We start from the raw sequence: 16,760 nt of genomic DNA, 5'->3' as shown, positions 1-16,760 counted from the left end.
GAATTCTACTTCTATCATCTACTACAGGAAGTTGCAACTATTCAAATCAAATCCGAACAAAATGGTATTAGCGTTTAAATGTTCATGTGTGTCTCCGCGCGAGTACCTGGTGCGTTTTGTAGAAGAACAAGCAGAAATTAGTGAACACCACCCAGAGTTTCTGCCAGCCATTGCTGTTCTTGAACTTCCTCAGGAGGTAACCCGACAACTGGTTCTGCAAAACACATCAAAGCGTTTATGTAACATTCTTCAGCCACATCAAATGCGCCATTTTAACTTGAACACTAAATATAATAATGTAAATATAAATACAGGAAAATAAAACAAACTTTATTAAGTGCATGTATTAAAGATTTAAAGGCCATTTGCTGCAGTGTGCCTCACTCCTAACACCGTGTTTGAATGAGCTCATGTTAACACTGCTAGAATCTGCGTTTCTTTTTCGTTTTCTTTTTTGCTTTGTGTTTTTTCTTTTCCTGATATGTCGCTTTAGATGGGTTGGTTGACTTCACACCATGAAAGGCTTGTACCGGCTGTCTTCACAGCTATCGTCTGTCTCGGTTTGCGCTCCTCACAAATGGACGAGAGGACCCAAAAAAAAAAAGAAGCCCTAATGAGCTAATCTCCGCATTAAACTGAGTGAGTGCTTTTATCAGCAACACTAGTTGATGGGGATGATGTGTGTATTATAAATGGACTTGCTAAAGGTTAAAGTTTGTGTATAGAATACAATAAGTCCTATTTGACTTGACAGTCATAGTTGGTCACCATTTTGTGTATGGAACATTACTTGTCTTTTGATTGTTTGTGTGAACACATAGTAGTTTTAGATCACATTTGAATGCATGTGGATGGATAAATTCTACTATTTTAGTGTGATTCCCCCCCCTCCCCTAAAATGACTATTTTGTATAATGGTGCATCTTTTTTATATATTTTCCCCCTCAATCTGATTTGGTTGTGAGGTCATCATAAAATTGTTTTTCTTGTGTAGTGGAATGGAATGGAGTGCTATTTATATAGCACTTTTTTTTTCTTCTTCTTTTTCTTTGCTATAGTGCTTGTACAATTCCCACTTTTCTCTTGTATTCATATATATTTCTTTGCAAAATTAATTTGACAAAATTAAATCATGACTTTAAATTTGTTCTCAGATTTTATTCACAAAGTTTTTAACTGTTGTAGATAATTTTTAATTCCCCAAAATAATTGTTTTTAATCCCATAAAATGACAAAAAAAAATCTTCTTAAATGACAGTTTTCCCATAATAATATAATGAGAGTTTTTTTCTTGAAAAGTATGTATTTGTTTCTCATAATATTGTCTATTTTTGTAAAATCACATATTTTAGTTATAAGATTATTAGAATTTTTTCCAATTACTTTCCCCTCTCAATAGTGATTGTTCTCTCTGAAATTACATTTATAATGAGCATCATTGCAACTCTTCAAAAAAATCCCTTTCATTTCATTTCTGGTCAGTTTTGCAAAGTTTATCTTCTAAAGTCTGTTTTTTTTGTTATATTGGATTTTAATTTTTTTTGCATGTTTCCTCCCATGAATGTTTTTATTTTGTCCTGTACACTAAAAACACCTTTTTTATTGTGATTATTTTTTTAAAATAAGAATGCATATTTCTTTTCTACTGTTAAAAGATTTTTGGGGTAATATTGTAGCTTATATTCACATCCGATTGCACACGTAAAATTAAGCCTTTTCTGTGGGAATATTGCAATTTTGTTCTCATTGAAAATTCTTTCTCCAATGTTGCCATTTTCTTGGGTATTGCATTCTTTTTTCCCCCTTTAAATTGAAAGCTTTTTTTTCTTAGAGTATTGTTCGGTCCTCCACCTGTTGATGGCGCTGTGATTTCCTTAAGCAACTCATTGCAGGCGTCGAAAACCCTCTTTGCCGACACATCTCGTCGTTTGTGCGTCTGAAGGTGCAAGGAGGATGGAGGAATAGAAAAAATAACATGTAGCTCCTCTCAAACAAACACACCCAGCAACGAGGAGACACACACGAGGAGAACATTCAAAAATCTCCCATTTAGCCTTCCTGTCACTTCTCAAATCCTGAGTAGTAAGTTTCTCAAGCGGTATCACCGGCTAGCTCCGTCCTCCTCCGAGACTCGCCGGCTCTCGCCTCGAACATCCGCGTTCGCCCGAAGAGTCACCGCGGTCGGGCTCCGGTGTAGCTAACCCCCACGCCACCACACCCGCGACCGACCAGCAGGACGAAAACACCGCGCGGATATGGAATGGTGCATGCCGCTGAGCCAAGTGTGCTGCCGTTGACCACAAGCGCAATCATGGACACGCATCCACTGTAAGTCGGAATGGAATGAAATGAATAAATGAGAATGTGTGTGTGTGTGTTGACGTTTCCTAATGTGACGGATGGTGCCGCATTGACAGGCGGTGTGTGAGGTGGGGGGGATTGAGGGAGGAGGAGGTGGTGGTGGTGGTGGATGAAAACCCGCATTAGAATGTTGATGCCGGATATTTTGTTATGTTTTTTTTCTACTTTTATTTTCTTGTTTGCGTGGGTGTGCCATGTGATTTAATTGAAATCAGCATAATAATGACACGAGTGCTTCCACGGGCATTTCATTAGTGCTAGTGTCCATTACGTTCTCGGATTTTTCTACTTATTTTACCACTATCCTCCCGTTTTTTTCATATGAGAACTGCATTTACTGTTTATGTGCAATAAGATTAGAGTCGAATGTCTACAGCAGGTTGCAATAGACACACAGAAAGACCGGAGGAGTCACAGAAACGCATAAAAGTCCTTTGATTTTTGTTTCCAGTGGTGAACAGGTGTGGTACATTTTGCTGTTCTGCTCCTTCTTAGACATCAGTAAGTTCAGCAAAAAGTTTTGAAACATTCAACAGGTGAACATTGCATTCAAAGGTTAACAGCCTTATTCGTACAAAAGTATCATTTTCTTGGATAGCATAATTGCATATTAGTTTATTTATGTCACATGAAAATAGGGTTGCAAAATTAATATAATTAATTTTGATCATGATTTTGGCTGTCTTGATTAAAAATGAATCTACCAGTAATCGTCGGCTTGAATTACCTTTAAAATGCGGGCTCTACAGCATAGCTAATCAAGCACTTTCTCAGCTAACAGTCAGCCAACAACCAGGGGGGCGAACATGTGGTTAAGGCTTCTTTATGCTGCCTTTCCCCTCCAACCCCCCCCCCCCCTTCTTTTTTTAACACACTAACACATGTCTACCCCATAAGACAAATGACATTCAAACATTCTACCCCCCCCCCCCCCCGTGACCCCCCCAAAAACTCAAAATTAAATAAAATTGTAACGATAAGCAAATATTCAGGGACAAAGTCATATGTTCTGCCTGTAATACAGACCTTTAAGACCAACCCTCTCGACACAAAAATGTATACCTCGAATCAAAACCAATTTTAAGCCATATTTGCCGAGGTACCGTTTTTCCGTACGGATATTTGTTGCTTCGGTCGTTACTTTGGATGCATGTCACGCTCTTCTGGCAACATAAACATCCATCCATGGATTATGTCCGTGGTTTGGGGTTGGTTTTATCCTAAAAATTGTAAAGGTTTTATGCCATTACGGCGAAATTGTGCAAAGCGGAGCTGGGTTCGCTTTAGTGATAAGTAAAGCCAATGGCGGGCAATGCAGGGCATTTTAGTAATCAGAATTTTATTCAGCCAAAAATCTGGACAGGCATTGGCCTTTAAAAAAATCTATCAGTCGGTGCCTAAAATGTAATCATTTGGTAAATTTTTAATTATTGGTAAATGTTATTTTTTAAAGTATCATTCATTTCATTCATTTACGTTTCATTTTGCTCTAAAAACTGTTTACATCTCTAGCCATTTGTGAAATTGAGCTTTAATAAAAAAAATAATTGGAGTGAGGTGGAAAGAAGAGACCGAGATGGACGCACACAACATTGTGGAGCGACTCAATCTGTGTGTGTGTGTGTGTGTGTGTCACAGGTGCACAAGGCTTTGCCCGCACGCTCTGGACAAAGAAGATGGCGTGGAGAAACAAGGTGCGGTCACGCTCAACCCTCGACACATGAGGAAGGCCTTCAAAGTCATGAACGAGCTGCGCAGGTAATAATAAGGCACTTCACGGTCCATGATTGTCTTTTTCTCCTTTTTGCTTGTTCAGTTACCTTGCTCAAAGGTGCCTTGATTGAGCCGAGGAAGCAAACTAGGCATCCGCCCAACACCAAATCTCAATTTACCAATTTGGCATTTGTTATTAAGAATGACACTTCATTCTTCATTGTTGTTGGTGGGCTTTACTTCATCTCTGGCAGATATACTATACTACAAGATGTGGTCATACTAAAAACAAAAACACAACTTTTTGCACACTATTGGTTTAGAAGAACTTTGTTTTTTTGCTTGCTTGTCATATTGTGTGATCTATTTTACACAATTTCACCAGACACCATATGAAGTATAGTTATACAGTATTTTTTTTTTGTCGAACTCAATTAACCATCAAATTGACATGCTTTTTTCTTAAATCTATTAATGCAAATATTTTTAGATTATACATTTTATATGTTGTAATTAATCTATTAATATTGTATTCATGTAATTAGTAAATAAATACTTTAAAAAATTTTATTTTATTTTCGTCAATGAATCTAATTAGATTGGATTATCAATGTTTTTGTGTACAATCTATTGTGTCATTTTATGACTTAAAATGGTATATTTTTTTATATTTTATATTATAAATGTATGTAATAGTGTAGTGTCATAGCAATGTTTTAAGCCTACTAGAACATCTGAGCTTTATTTGGTGTTATCTTTTTATTGTACTGTGGATGTTTTAATTGTTCAGCACCTTTTGTTGCATTTTAATGTATGGAAGGTGCTTTATAAATAAAGTTTGATTAGATTTAATCAGAGGTACTTTAAATGGTGGCGGGTGTGTAGTCACTCCCATTTAAAACAAGTTTGATTGAGAACACAGCCACATCCCACTTATACAAGGGTGTGCACACTTTTGCAACCACATTATCTCAGTTATTTTTTCTTCCCCGCTTGAGGAAGATTAAAAAAATAATCTGTTAAATTGTGCAGGTTACACTGTAGGTCATAATAGTGGGAAAAAAGTTTGGAAATTAATAATGTTTTTTTTTTTTAATAGATCAGAAAACCGTGGCATTTGATCAGGGGTGTGTAGACTTTTTATATCCACTCTATATGTTCTTCACCCCCAGTCAAAGCTTGTTGTGTGACGTCACCATCGTAGCGGAGGATGTGGAAATCGCAGCTCACCGCGTGGTGCTCGCCGCCGGCAGCCAGTACTTCCACGCCATGTTCACAGGTGCCACCCCCACCCCCACCCCACCCCCCTTTCCCTAAGTTACCTACGAAGAAACAAAACGGTGTGTGTGCAACAGGTGAGATGGCCGAGAGCCGAGCCAAACGCGTGAGGATCAAGGAGATGGACGGGTGGACTCTGGGACTCCTGGTGGACTACATCTACACTGCCGAGATACAAGTCACAGAGGAGAATGTGCAGGTAGCACGCACAATACGGCACAGTTAGCGAGTAACCACGGTAAAAAAAAATAAAAAATCCTTATTTCAAATTATCGAGTACCAGCCATCGATACTGAAAGCAAAAATGTCTTACATCAAGTAAGTCTTCCTTGCCCGTAGTTGGTGCTACACTGCGGCCGTTTGACACGTCAGTGACTCATCATGTGCATCAGAAAATAATAACAAATCAATAACGGCCGAGTTGACCGCAGGGTTGGGAGGGTTACTTTCAAAATGTAATCCATTATAGTTACAAGTTACCTGCTAAAAAAAATGCAGTTAGTAACGTAATCCAAGTACCATAATATTAAAGTAATGTAACTGCATTACTTTTGGATTACTCCAATATTGAGGATGCTCATGAAGACAAAATACAAATAATTATCACCACAATATATATTCTACGCAATGTGCCCCTGCTATTTGCGGGTGATAGGGACCCGGGCAGCCTACAAATTGCAAAAATCCGGGCTAGCTAGCAAGAAGCTACAGCGCGTAGCATGCCGCTGGACTCTTAGCTCAAACTTTCGCTCCGAGTAAGTTCCAGTGAATACTGGTCGCCATTTCCTCCTCCCGTCCGCGAAGTTTTTTCAAACTTCCCGCATGTGGAGGACACGACTAGTCAGTTCGTTCGTTCCCACCTCCCCGACATGTAGCAACGGTCCCACTTGCGTGCACGCGCTCTCTCTTGCTCTGTCCTTTTCTCTCTCTCTTTCTCTCTCTCTCTCTTTCGCACTCTCTCTCATCGTAGAAATTGTAATCCCTCGAAGTAATCCCCATTTTTAATAAATGTACCTGTAATCTGATTACATGTTTTTTTCCTGTAACTGTAATGGAATACAGTTTAAAAAAAATAAATAATTCAATCTGATTACGTAGCGGCGGTACAAGTATTCCGTTCCTCCCCAAGCCTGGTTGACTGTATATTGTGCCTTGAATCGCTGAATGTCGCCACGTGTGTCTCAGGCTCTGCTGCCGGCCGCGGGTCTGCTGCAGCTGAACGAGGTGAAGAAGGCGTGCTGCGACTTCCTGAGCTCGCAGCTGCACCCGTCCAACTGCTTGGGCATACGAGCCTTCGCTGACCTGCACGCCTGCTCGCAACTTCTCACGCAGGCCAACTGCTACGCAGGTCATTTGGCTGGCTGGCTGGCTGGCCTTACATTTTCTAGTCTAGTCTAGATTTAAAATGGGTTTTTTTGCGTGCGTTTGCGTTTTTGTCTCATTTTTGGGGGGAACACACAAACTCAACCCCCAAAAACAAACACAGAACAATAGCCTGGTTTACATGGAGCCATGTATTCCGATTAGAATGAATCCGAACGGCCAAACGGAATGAAAATGCTCCATAAAAACACCTCAATCGGAATGAATAAGCTGAATCCGAATGGAATTTCATTCGGAATCACGGGGGTGGTATATTCCTTTCGTCAATCCGAACGAGCGTCGTGTATACACTGTGTCCGGCATGCGCATGCTCTGTCATGACGTCATCGTTTCCACCCTCTAAAATGGCGGCGTCTCCCCAGAGCTTGTCTGCGAGGGGAGAACTTGTTTTTAAGTACTTGAAACTTGTTTTTATCAAGATGCTGCTTCAATAAAAGTGTCCAACGACTGTGCTAAACGACGAATAAACTCCATCTTGATCAATCACGTGATCGATGTCCGCGCGTCACGCGGCTGAAGCGGGGGCTGATCTGATTAAACGGGGGAGCATATAAACGGCGGATCGGAATGGATCACGTCACATGTAAACCGGTGACCCGAGATCTTCATTTCAATCGGAATGACTAAAAAGTCTCCACGTAAACCCGGCTATAGACACAGGGGGAAAAACAACCGCCTGTGTTTTTGTGGTTATTTTTTTTTGGTGGTTATTTTTTTTTGGTGTTTTTTTTGCCTATTTTGTTGGTTTTGTTTGATGTGTATGGTATGTTTTTGTGTGTGTGTTGTTTTTGTCTCAATTTTTATTGTCTTTCTATTTTTTGTGTGTTTGTTTTTTGGTATTTTTGTAGTCTTCTTTATTTTTTGTGCTTGTTTTGTGGGTTGTTGGTTTTGTTTGATATTTTTGTCTTAATATTGTCTGCACTTTCTGTGTTTTTGTTTCAGGTTTTGCTTTTGTGTTTGTATGTGTTGAGTTTGATTTAGCATTTTTGTGTGTGCATTTTTGTCCTTTTATAGTGTGTTTTTGTGTAGTTCTGGACGACATTTATCATAATATAAATGTGTAATTGTAAAGATGATAAAGGAAGTCGTAGTAGTGTGTGTGTGCGCGTGTGCTTTTGTCTTTGCGACATTGTGGGGCCCATACACGTGTGTTTTTCTAGGTTTATCTACCATTGTGGGGACCGACTTAAAATTGTGGGGACATTTTGGTGGTCCCCATAAGTACAGACCTCTTTTTTTTGAGGGTCAAGACTTGGGTTTAGAGTTTAGGTTTGAATTGGGTTATGGTTGAGGTCAGTGTAAGGAATGGGGGTATGCAATATTTTTTGATGGTTAGGGGAAGGGGCTAGGAAATGCATTATGTCAATGAGATGTCCCCACAATGATACAAAGACAAGTGTGTGTGTTGTTCATTTTTTGTGTGCTTGTTTTTATTGGTTTTATTTGCTATTTTTGTGTTAATTTATGATTCTTTGTGTGTGTTGTTTTTGCATTTTTGGTGTGTGTTTTTCTAGTTTCTTTTATTTTTTTGCTATTTGCAATTTGTATTCCTGTTAGATTTTTTTAAAACATTTTGTTCCCCCCTTGTCTTTGCATTTTCTGTGTTTTCCTGCTTTTATTTTTGTGCATGTTTTTCCATGGATAAGTACGCGATCGGCCTATCAATGTCTTTCATTACCGATCACAAAAAATAATCACTCCCAGCTCGTACTTTGCAGCCAGCTGCTAACTGTCAATTTGAAACAATCTATTATAATGTGTTACTTTGGTAAAACAAAAGGATGGAAATTTGTATGGAATGTTTAAAAAAATTAATTAATTAATCAAAACACTGGAATCTGTAGCATAAAACCCTGATTGGAACACTCCTAGATGTAATGCATGTAAGTGCATTAAGTGAACCATGATACAACAAAAAAAAATCCTATTTTTTTCCTGATGAATGAAAAGCGACTCATCTATTTATCTGTTGCTGATGATGTGTAATGAAAGGTGATTGTTGTCGTTCCAGAGCAACACTTCACCGAGGTGGTCGGCAGCGAGGAGTTCCTCAATCTGGGCATGGAGCAGGTTTCCAGTCTCATTGCCAGCGACAAACTCACCATTCCCACGGAGGAGAAGGTACGCACATGCGCACGCGCGTTGCCATGGCGACACTCCTGATGTTGTTGTTGTCGTTGACCTGTGTAGGTCTTTGAATCGGTCATCGCGTGGGTCAACCACGACAAAGATGTGCGCCAGGAGCACTTGGCCCACCTCATGGAGCACGTGCGGCTGCCCCTGCTCACCAGAGAATACCTGGTGCAGGTATCATCCCAGTAGTAATACTTGTGACAACTTGCAACTTTTACTGTATGGTTAAACTTAAGTTTTGTTTTGAAGATTTTTTAATTCTAATGTTTAAATGCTACTCGGCAATGTGTCATGTTTTGTTTGTTTTTGTGGGATTTGAATGACATTAATTTGTTCAGCCCCCCCCCATAAAAAAAAAACTAAACTAAAATAATTTTTGTTTTTAGTGTAAAAAAAAATAAATCGCTGTAAGGTCTTACGTTAAAAAAAAGAGATTGTAGAGAATTAAATGTGTTCTACAATGTGTAATTGTACGTAATGTAGTATTTGTGTGTTGGATGCATTTTCAAGTATATAATAAGTAAGCAAGCTATTTTTTGGGAGGACCAAAGCTGCCAAAATTAAAAATAAATAAATGACTAAAAGTGAAAATAAAAACGGATATAAAAATATAATTCAAAAAATAAATACAAAAAAATTAACATAAATGGAAATAAATAAAATAAATATATATATATATATATATATATAAAATGAATACAAAATTTAAATCAAAATTTTGGGATATATGTATTTTTGGTTTTTATTTCCATTTATATTTATTTTTTGTATTAAATTTTTGAATAATATTTTTTTATATCCGTTTTTATTTTCACTTTTAGTCATGTATTTATTTATTAAGTCATTGATTTATTTATTTATTATATTTGGCAGTTTTTTCATTATATTGTGACGGTAAGTTCAAAATAACTTGGGCAGTTATGCTTTTAGGCTAACAATTTGTGTGTTTAACTATTAGTCCCGGTTAACAAAATGACTAAAAGTGCAGTAGTGACTGGCTCTTCTTGCCCACATGCAAGGGCATTCCAGTCTAGGTACCTCTGTCAATGCTCAACTCCTGAAAACACATACTGCCAGCTGATTGGACGCTCTTGTTTGTGACGCCAGCGCGTGGAGGAGGAGTCCCTCATCAAGAACAGCAGCGCGTGTAAGGACTACTTGATCGAGGCCATGAAGTATCACCTGCTGCCAGCTGACCAACGAGCGCTCATGAAGACGGCGCGTACGCGCATGCGGACCCCCGCCTGCTGCCCTAAGGTAGCAAATAAAGCCGTTTTTTTTTTTTTTTTTGCAAATGAAACATTTTCACGCCACCTGCTGCTTGTGCTCAGGTGATGGTTGTGATCGGCGGCCAGGCACCCAAGGCCATCCGCAGTGTTGAATGTTACGACTTTGAGGAGCAGCGCTGGTACCAAGTGGCCGAGCTGCCCACACGCAGGTGCAGAGCAGGTAGGAAGCTAAAGAGGCTAATGCTAATCATAATAATAGCTCACTTACACATAACAATGGATACAAGAATGCTTGTCTGATAAACCTGGGCCTTGATACATACGCGTATGCATTCATTTAAATTGCATTAAAATTAGTTTAAGGGGACCTTTAGCATTTGTTGTTTCCTTCAGGCGTGGTGTACGTGGGTACATGCGTGTACGCCGTGGGGGGCTTCAACGGTTCTCTGCGTGTGCGTACGGTGGATTGTTACGACCCTATTATGGACCGCTGGACCAGTGTCAGCAGCATGCAAGACCGCCGATCCACACTAGGGGCCGCCGTGCTCAACGGACTTTTGTACGCTGTGGGGGGCTTTGACGGAAGCACAGGTACCACCGTTTCTTTTTCTTTCTTTTTGCTCTTTGTGGGACGGATGCAGCAGAAGCTATTCAAAACTATTGGAAATGATCAGGCGTATTTTTTTTTTGTCAGTTTAATTGACAACTTACTTACTTTTATGACGTCGTTAAGAGCAGTGGTTCTCAACCGCGGTCCTCAAGTACCCCTAACCAGCCTGTTTTCCATGTCTCCCACAGCCAACACGGGTGTTTCAAACCATTAGCTAATCAGCAAGCTCTGCGCGAAGACTGATAACAATCCTCAGGTGTGTTGGTTGAGAGAGACATGGAAAACAGGCTGTATAGGGGCACTCGAGGACCGGGGATGAGAAAAATGGTTTAGAGCACTTTTTTTTTTTTTTTTACATACTATTTTTTTTAAACAACTTTTTATTAATTAAGAACAATTGTTATCTAACAGGCTTAACTTTAAAAAAAATAAAAATAATTCTGTCTCAATTTTGGATGGATGAGTGAGTAGTCTAGCTGGATAGGGTAATATATCTTCATCTCATTTTTTTTTTATGCCTTGGCAGAGTCTTCTTTTGCTCAGACTTGTTGCCATCTTGACAGGTCTGTCCACCGTCGAGGCGTACAACTCCAAGACGGATGAGTGGTTCCACGTCTTGCCCATGAGCACGCGACGTAGCAGCGTAGGAGTGGGTGTTGTTAATGGTAATTGTTCACTTAGGAGTGCCCCAACTTCATCATGTTACAATGTATGATTTATTTATTTATTTTAGGGGTGTCAAAATGTGTGTATTAATTTGTAGTAAATGTAAAGTTCCTTTAATGCCACATTTTTTTATGAGCGATTAAAGAATCTTACTGTACTGAGGGCATGCCAGTCACAACGCAGCATTCACGTCCACGTCAAAATGTAATAATAATGCATATATTTGTGCAGACTGGGGTCAAGTTATATTTTACAATTTTAAAAATGTGTACAATTTCACAAGTTACTTCATGTAAAACTGCACTGAGCTGTCACCAATGTTTAAAAAAATATATGCAATTATGCCATCTAGTGGTAGAAAAATGAACTCAACACAAATCAATATCACACGTTTTTTTACAGTACAGTACATCTTGTTAATTTTAACCTAATTTTATGAATTATTAGGAAATTACTGTATCAATGACTAAAAGATGCAGCCACATTTCTATTAGTTACATTTTTTTTCCACTTTTATATTAAGAGTATGAAACTTAGAAAAAAATTTTTGTAAAAATGTGCGATTTATGAGTTATGTGATTTAATTAGAATTAAAAAATTTAATCGCCTGACACCCCTTATTTATTTATTGCAAACTAACATTGATGGTAGCAATGCATGTAGACAGATAGAATTGCAATACTCATGCATATATTCTTTATTCTCTTCAAAAAAGATGAATACAGTTTATTGAGCTTAGAGACCTTTGCCTCTGTTTGTTTAAATCGTATATTGCCCCCTGGTGGCCAAGGTGTGCAAACCTTGATGCACAGTGCTAATGAGTATTGAAGCATGAAATCATGACGCACAAACTGTTTCTTTACATAATGTATATATGTGTATATAATATATAAATGTGTGCTTGTTAGGGATCCTGTATGCCGTCGGTGGTTACGACGGCGCCACCAGGCAATGTCTGAGCACGGTGGAAGCCTACAACCCCAAAAGCAACACGTGGAGTTACATTGCTGAAATGGGCACTCGACGCAGCGGTGCAGGTGGGTCTTTCTTCTTTATTTTCCACTCCGCCCTTCAAACGTTTGATTTCCTTCCTGTGCCAGGCGTGGGCGTGCTGAAGGGTTTGCTCTACGCTGTGGGCGGCCATGACGGCCCGTTGGTGAGGAAAAGCTGCGAAGTATTCGACCCGGCCTCCAACAGCTGGCGGCAGGTGGCCGATATGAACATGTGTCGTCGTAACGCAGGTGAGGCCAGAGAGAGAGGAGTGTCTCGCGACGGCACGCCGTTGTAGCATTTTGGCATAAACGCTCAAACATATTCTTGATATCCAGCCTAAGGTACTAGTGCACTATTTGTCTTTACAAGACAATTCATCACAGTAGTGAAAAAATTGTCTTACACATAATGTAGGGCTGTCACTCTCGAATCTTTTTCAAATCCATTATCCTGTCGATCATTCCATCGAGTAATCACCCCGCCGCCCGACCCCAAAATTTGCCTATGCTAAACAGTTAGCAATCGCCATTAGCATTAGCACGCTAGCGATGACCAATTAAGATAAACAAACTCTAATCACCATTTAGTACACACATACATAATTATATCTATATCAGTTGAATTGAGATGTAACTGCTAATTATTTATTATAGTCTGCGCACGAGCAATATTAAACACCAACAAAATTAACCCGTGTTAAAGTTAGCATTCGCACACTAGCGCTGACAAAATGGCGTCTCACACGATGGCCACATGATGTGATGTCTTTTTTTTTTCTTTTTTTTTTGGGTGTGATGTGTCTGTTTCAGGCGTATGCACCGTCAACAACCTGCTGTATGTGGTGGGCGGCGACGACGGCAGCTGCAATTTGGCATCGGTGGAGTTCTACAACCCCACCTCGGACAAGTGGACGCTGCTGCCCAGCTGCATGAGCACGGGACGCAGTTATGCAGGTGGGTTGGGGCAAAAAACACAAAGGCACAATAATTGCAATCTTTTTTTTTTCTTTCTTCTTAAATGCAGCAGGCCAAAGTATTTATCAAAAATGAGAGGTTGTATTCTCAAATGAGCAGTATTACTAGAAATAAATAATAATAATAATAATAAAGTCAAAATTTTACGTGAAAAACATGACATGTAATTAGTCATAAAATTACAAGAAAAGAGAAACAAATTATATGACAAAGTTGTGTTATGGCAAAAACAATGTGTCAAGGTTTACAGGGTAAAGTCGAATAATTATGAAAAAATATATATATAAAATTAAGAAATAGCAAAAAAATACTGCTACAATGAGAAAAAAAATATTTAAAAAAATCTAGATACTCACGACATGAAAAATCAAAATTGAATAATATAAAAAAATTATAAGAAAACAAATGCCCTATTTATGTATTTTTTTACCATAAAATCCATTAATTTCATCAAAAATCGACAGCATCTTGTAATCTTGAGCGCCTTGTTGTATGTATTGGCTTTTCAATTCGTCCCTGTTTCCGTGTTTTAAGATTAATGGGAAGTACTCTTACTAGCCTAATGCTACAGTCGCCAGTTAGACTCAACGCAAAGTGAGCTTTTCTGGCGGCATATTTCCGTTGTTACAATGTGGGACCGGACCGGCACAGCTAGCTTCCAATAGCTGCAGAAACCAAGCAAAAAATGTTGCATAATGGTGAGTGCAACGACTTGTTTACAGCTGCTTGAACTGTCAACCAAGATAGCATTTAGCATTAGCCAAAGTACACAACCTCTTGTCACCCAAAAAAAGGAAACACTGTCACAATGCATGACTTTATCTTCAAAATATGACTTCCCGGAAAAAAACCCTTTTCTCTTGAAAAATTTTTTTCTCATTTTTTCTCTTGTTGTTTCTTTTACCTGGTTCAAATCCAGGTGTGACTGTGATTGACAAGCCCTTATGACTGCTGCCGCCGGCTGCCAGCGATTAGAAGCAGAAGTTGCATCTTGCTGAATTCTCACGTGGGATCTGCCGTTGTCTCATGCAACGTTTGCACGTTGGTTCACTCCCGTCGACGAGTTGAGAGACGAAGGCCGCGACGACGAAGGTGATGATGTTGGCGACCGTGGAGATAATTTTTTTTTTTTTTGCACTTAACGTGAGCGTAGGGAGGGGGTTTGAACCTGTGTTGGACAGGCGACCCGACCCGACCCGACCCAGCCTGGCCAACTGGGGGGCGGCCGGATGCTGCTGCTAAATGACTACTGACATGAAGCTACTAAAAGTGCTAACATTTACTAGAGGGGGAGAATGCTGCTCTAGAAGTGGGACTATGAAAATCTTCTCATCGCTGGAGTGTCTGTGCGTATTTGTGCGCTTGCCTTCAAAGGTTCTCTGTTGCTTGTGAGCCTGTTTTTGTTTGTGGGCGCGTTTGTTTGTGTGCATTTTGAGTCGACGGCTGCATGAATGCACTGTTCGTGGCCGCTCGTTTTATTTTATTGTTGAAAAGCACCCGAATGTTAAACGGTTGGCCGCTTCCTCCTTCCTTTTTGCGATGCCTTTTTGCACCCTTCGTGGACACAGTGACGAAACAGAACAACAGTTAGTGGTTGTTTCTGGACAGGAACTCCTTTGGACGTATCGACAGAAAATGTGAAAGGAAAAAATATAATTTTCTTGAAAAATTGCACTTTTTTTCCCAGATAACTTTTTCTTTAGAGACTTTTTTTTTGTTGAAAAATACAACTGTTTTTCAGGAAGTGAGTTTTTCCTCGAAAAATACCTTTTTTTCCCTTCTTTTTTTTACTTCAGTGTGATCTTATTCTTGGAAATTGTACTTTTGTAATAAAATCGTCACTTTTTTCTTCTTCCCCAACCCTCATCCCCTGTTTAAAACATTAAAACATTTTTATGTTAATTTAAAATACGTTTTTTTTAATGGTAAAATGTTCTCTCGGAATTCTCCCCAAATTCAAAAACCTAAAATAATGTCATTTTTCTCCAAAAATATGACCACTCTAAAAAAATTATTATTTCTTACTACATTTATTAATACATTTTTTTTTCTTTAAAAATAGACTTTTTCTTGTTAAGGTATTTTCGTTCTTCTTTGAAAAAATAATTATAATTTTTTTGTCAATGTGACATTTTTCAAAAAACAAAAAGGTTTTCTCGCAAAACAAGTCTTTCTACTCCCCTGAAGAAGTTTTGAAACACAAACAAGAAAAATTATTTCTCGTAAAATTTTATTTTCTCTAAAAACGCCCCTCCCACACCTTTTTTTCTTCTTCTTTTTTTTTTTTTTTTTTTTTTTAATGCATCATTTTCTGCTGGAAAAAGTCCTCCTTCAACCTTTTTTTTTTTTCGCATAACTTTTTTTTTACTTCTTGTTTTTCTGTAATAAATATGGAGAAGAGAAGCCTTGCCGAAGAAGGTTGCCAAACGCATGCCGTCCTAAAAAGAGGCGCTATCTCTTCTTGTGAGGGGGACGTACAGTATGGCACGTGCTTTACTGTTTCCCGGCAGCCATGTTTGCTCACTGCATGTGCTCCCCTGAGCTCATCTCACCTACGGACTAACCCTGTAAACTGACGTACTTTGAATGTGCCACTTTTTACAGCATCTTCTCTGATTTCATGAAGTGACCAAACTCTTAGTGTGTTTTTCCTCCTCCTCCCTTTTTAGTGACTGCTTTTGCTGCATTCTTTTCGTCAACTGTAAATCGAAGATGTCGTGTATGCTTAATGACTTTGGATATGTTTCACATTACATGTTTTGTAGAGCATTATTATTAATAAATCATATGCTTCTTGTATTTAAAAAAAGGCTGTGAAATAACTTACAGTGATCTGTTTTTAAAAACTTTGCCAAATCAGTAAACTATTTAAATGGTTTGTCATGTGCGTTTCTTTCCTTCACCCACATTGTTGTAAAAACCTAACGCACTGTTCAATGCCAGGCTTTTGTGAAATACAAAAATGAGACACAAGAAATATTTTCAAAACCTTTTCCACCATTAATAGACCTTGGACCATGGCTCGTGCCTTGACTCAGGAAATGGAATTGGTGGCAGGTGTGTGCTGACTCGTTTTTAAAATGAGTTTGTGATAGGTTGTTTGGGTTTATTCAGAACACAGCCCCAGGTATAAGAGGGTGTGCACACTTGTGCAACTGCATTTCATATCTATGTATCCATCTAGCTATCAAAAACAAACCTGGCATCTGAACAGGAGTGTGTAGACTTTTTATGTCCACTGAATGAATGTGTGCATAAGATCTGCCATAAGTACTTTTTGAGGAACCTTTTTCTTGATAAAATATATATATTTTAAATATGGCGAAAACAAATTCCACCCTTTTGTTGCTCAACTGTTTCTTATGAAACAACTTTTATTGACTTTTTTTCTCTTGAAAATATGGAGTATTTTTCTCAGAA

The 16,760-nt window shown here is 38.8% G+C and overlaps 1 protein-coding gene across 1 annotated transcript; it reads left to right on the top strand.

Moving 5' to 3' along the window:
- Window positions 1-1,926: 1,926 nt before the first annotated feature.
- klhl2 (kelch-like family member 2) lies at window positions 1,927-16,216 on the top strand. Its single transcript, XM_086083367.1, has 15 exons — window positions 1,927-2,328; window positions 4,000-4,119; window positions 5,247-5,353; window positions 5,430-5,551; window positions 6,538-6,700; window positions 8,747-8,856; window positions 8,926-9,042; window positions 9,976-10,125; window positions 10,200-10,317; window positions 10,491-10,688; window positions 11,271-11,372; window positions 12,282-12,410; window positions 12,474-12,614; window positions 13,176-13,319; window positions 14,260-16,216. Exons 1-15 carry the CDS (start codon window positions 2,261-2,263, stop codon window positions 14,286-14,288), a joined length of 1,818 nt encoding a protein of 605 aa, XP_085939493.1. The 5' UTR covers window positions 1,927-2,260; the 3' UTR covers window positions 14,289-16,216.
- The last annotated feature ends 544 nt before the right edge of the window (window positions 16,217-16,760 follow it).

Source organism: Leptonotus elevatus, chromosome 8 (genome assembly GCF_054856555.1).
Source record: "Leptonotus elevatus isolate MCC_2025b chromosome 8, RoL_Lele_1.0, whole genome shotgun sequence".
NCBI lineage: Eukaryota > Metazoa > Chordata > Actinopteri > Syngnathiformes > Syngnathidae > Leptonotus > Leptonotus elevatus.
The sequence above is the reverse complement of the archived record's forward strand: the minus strand, read 5'-3'. Positions and strand labels throughout refer to the sequence as shown.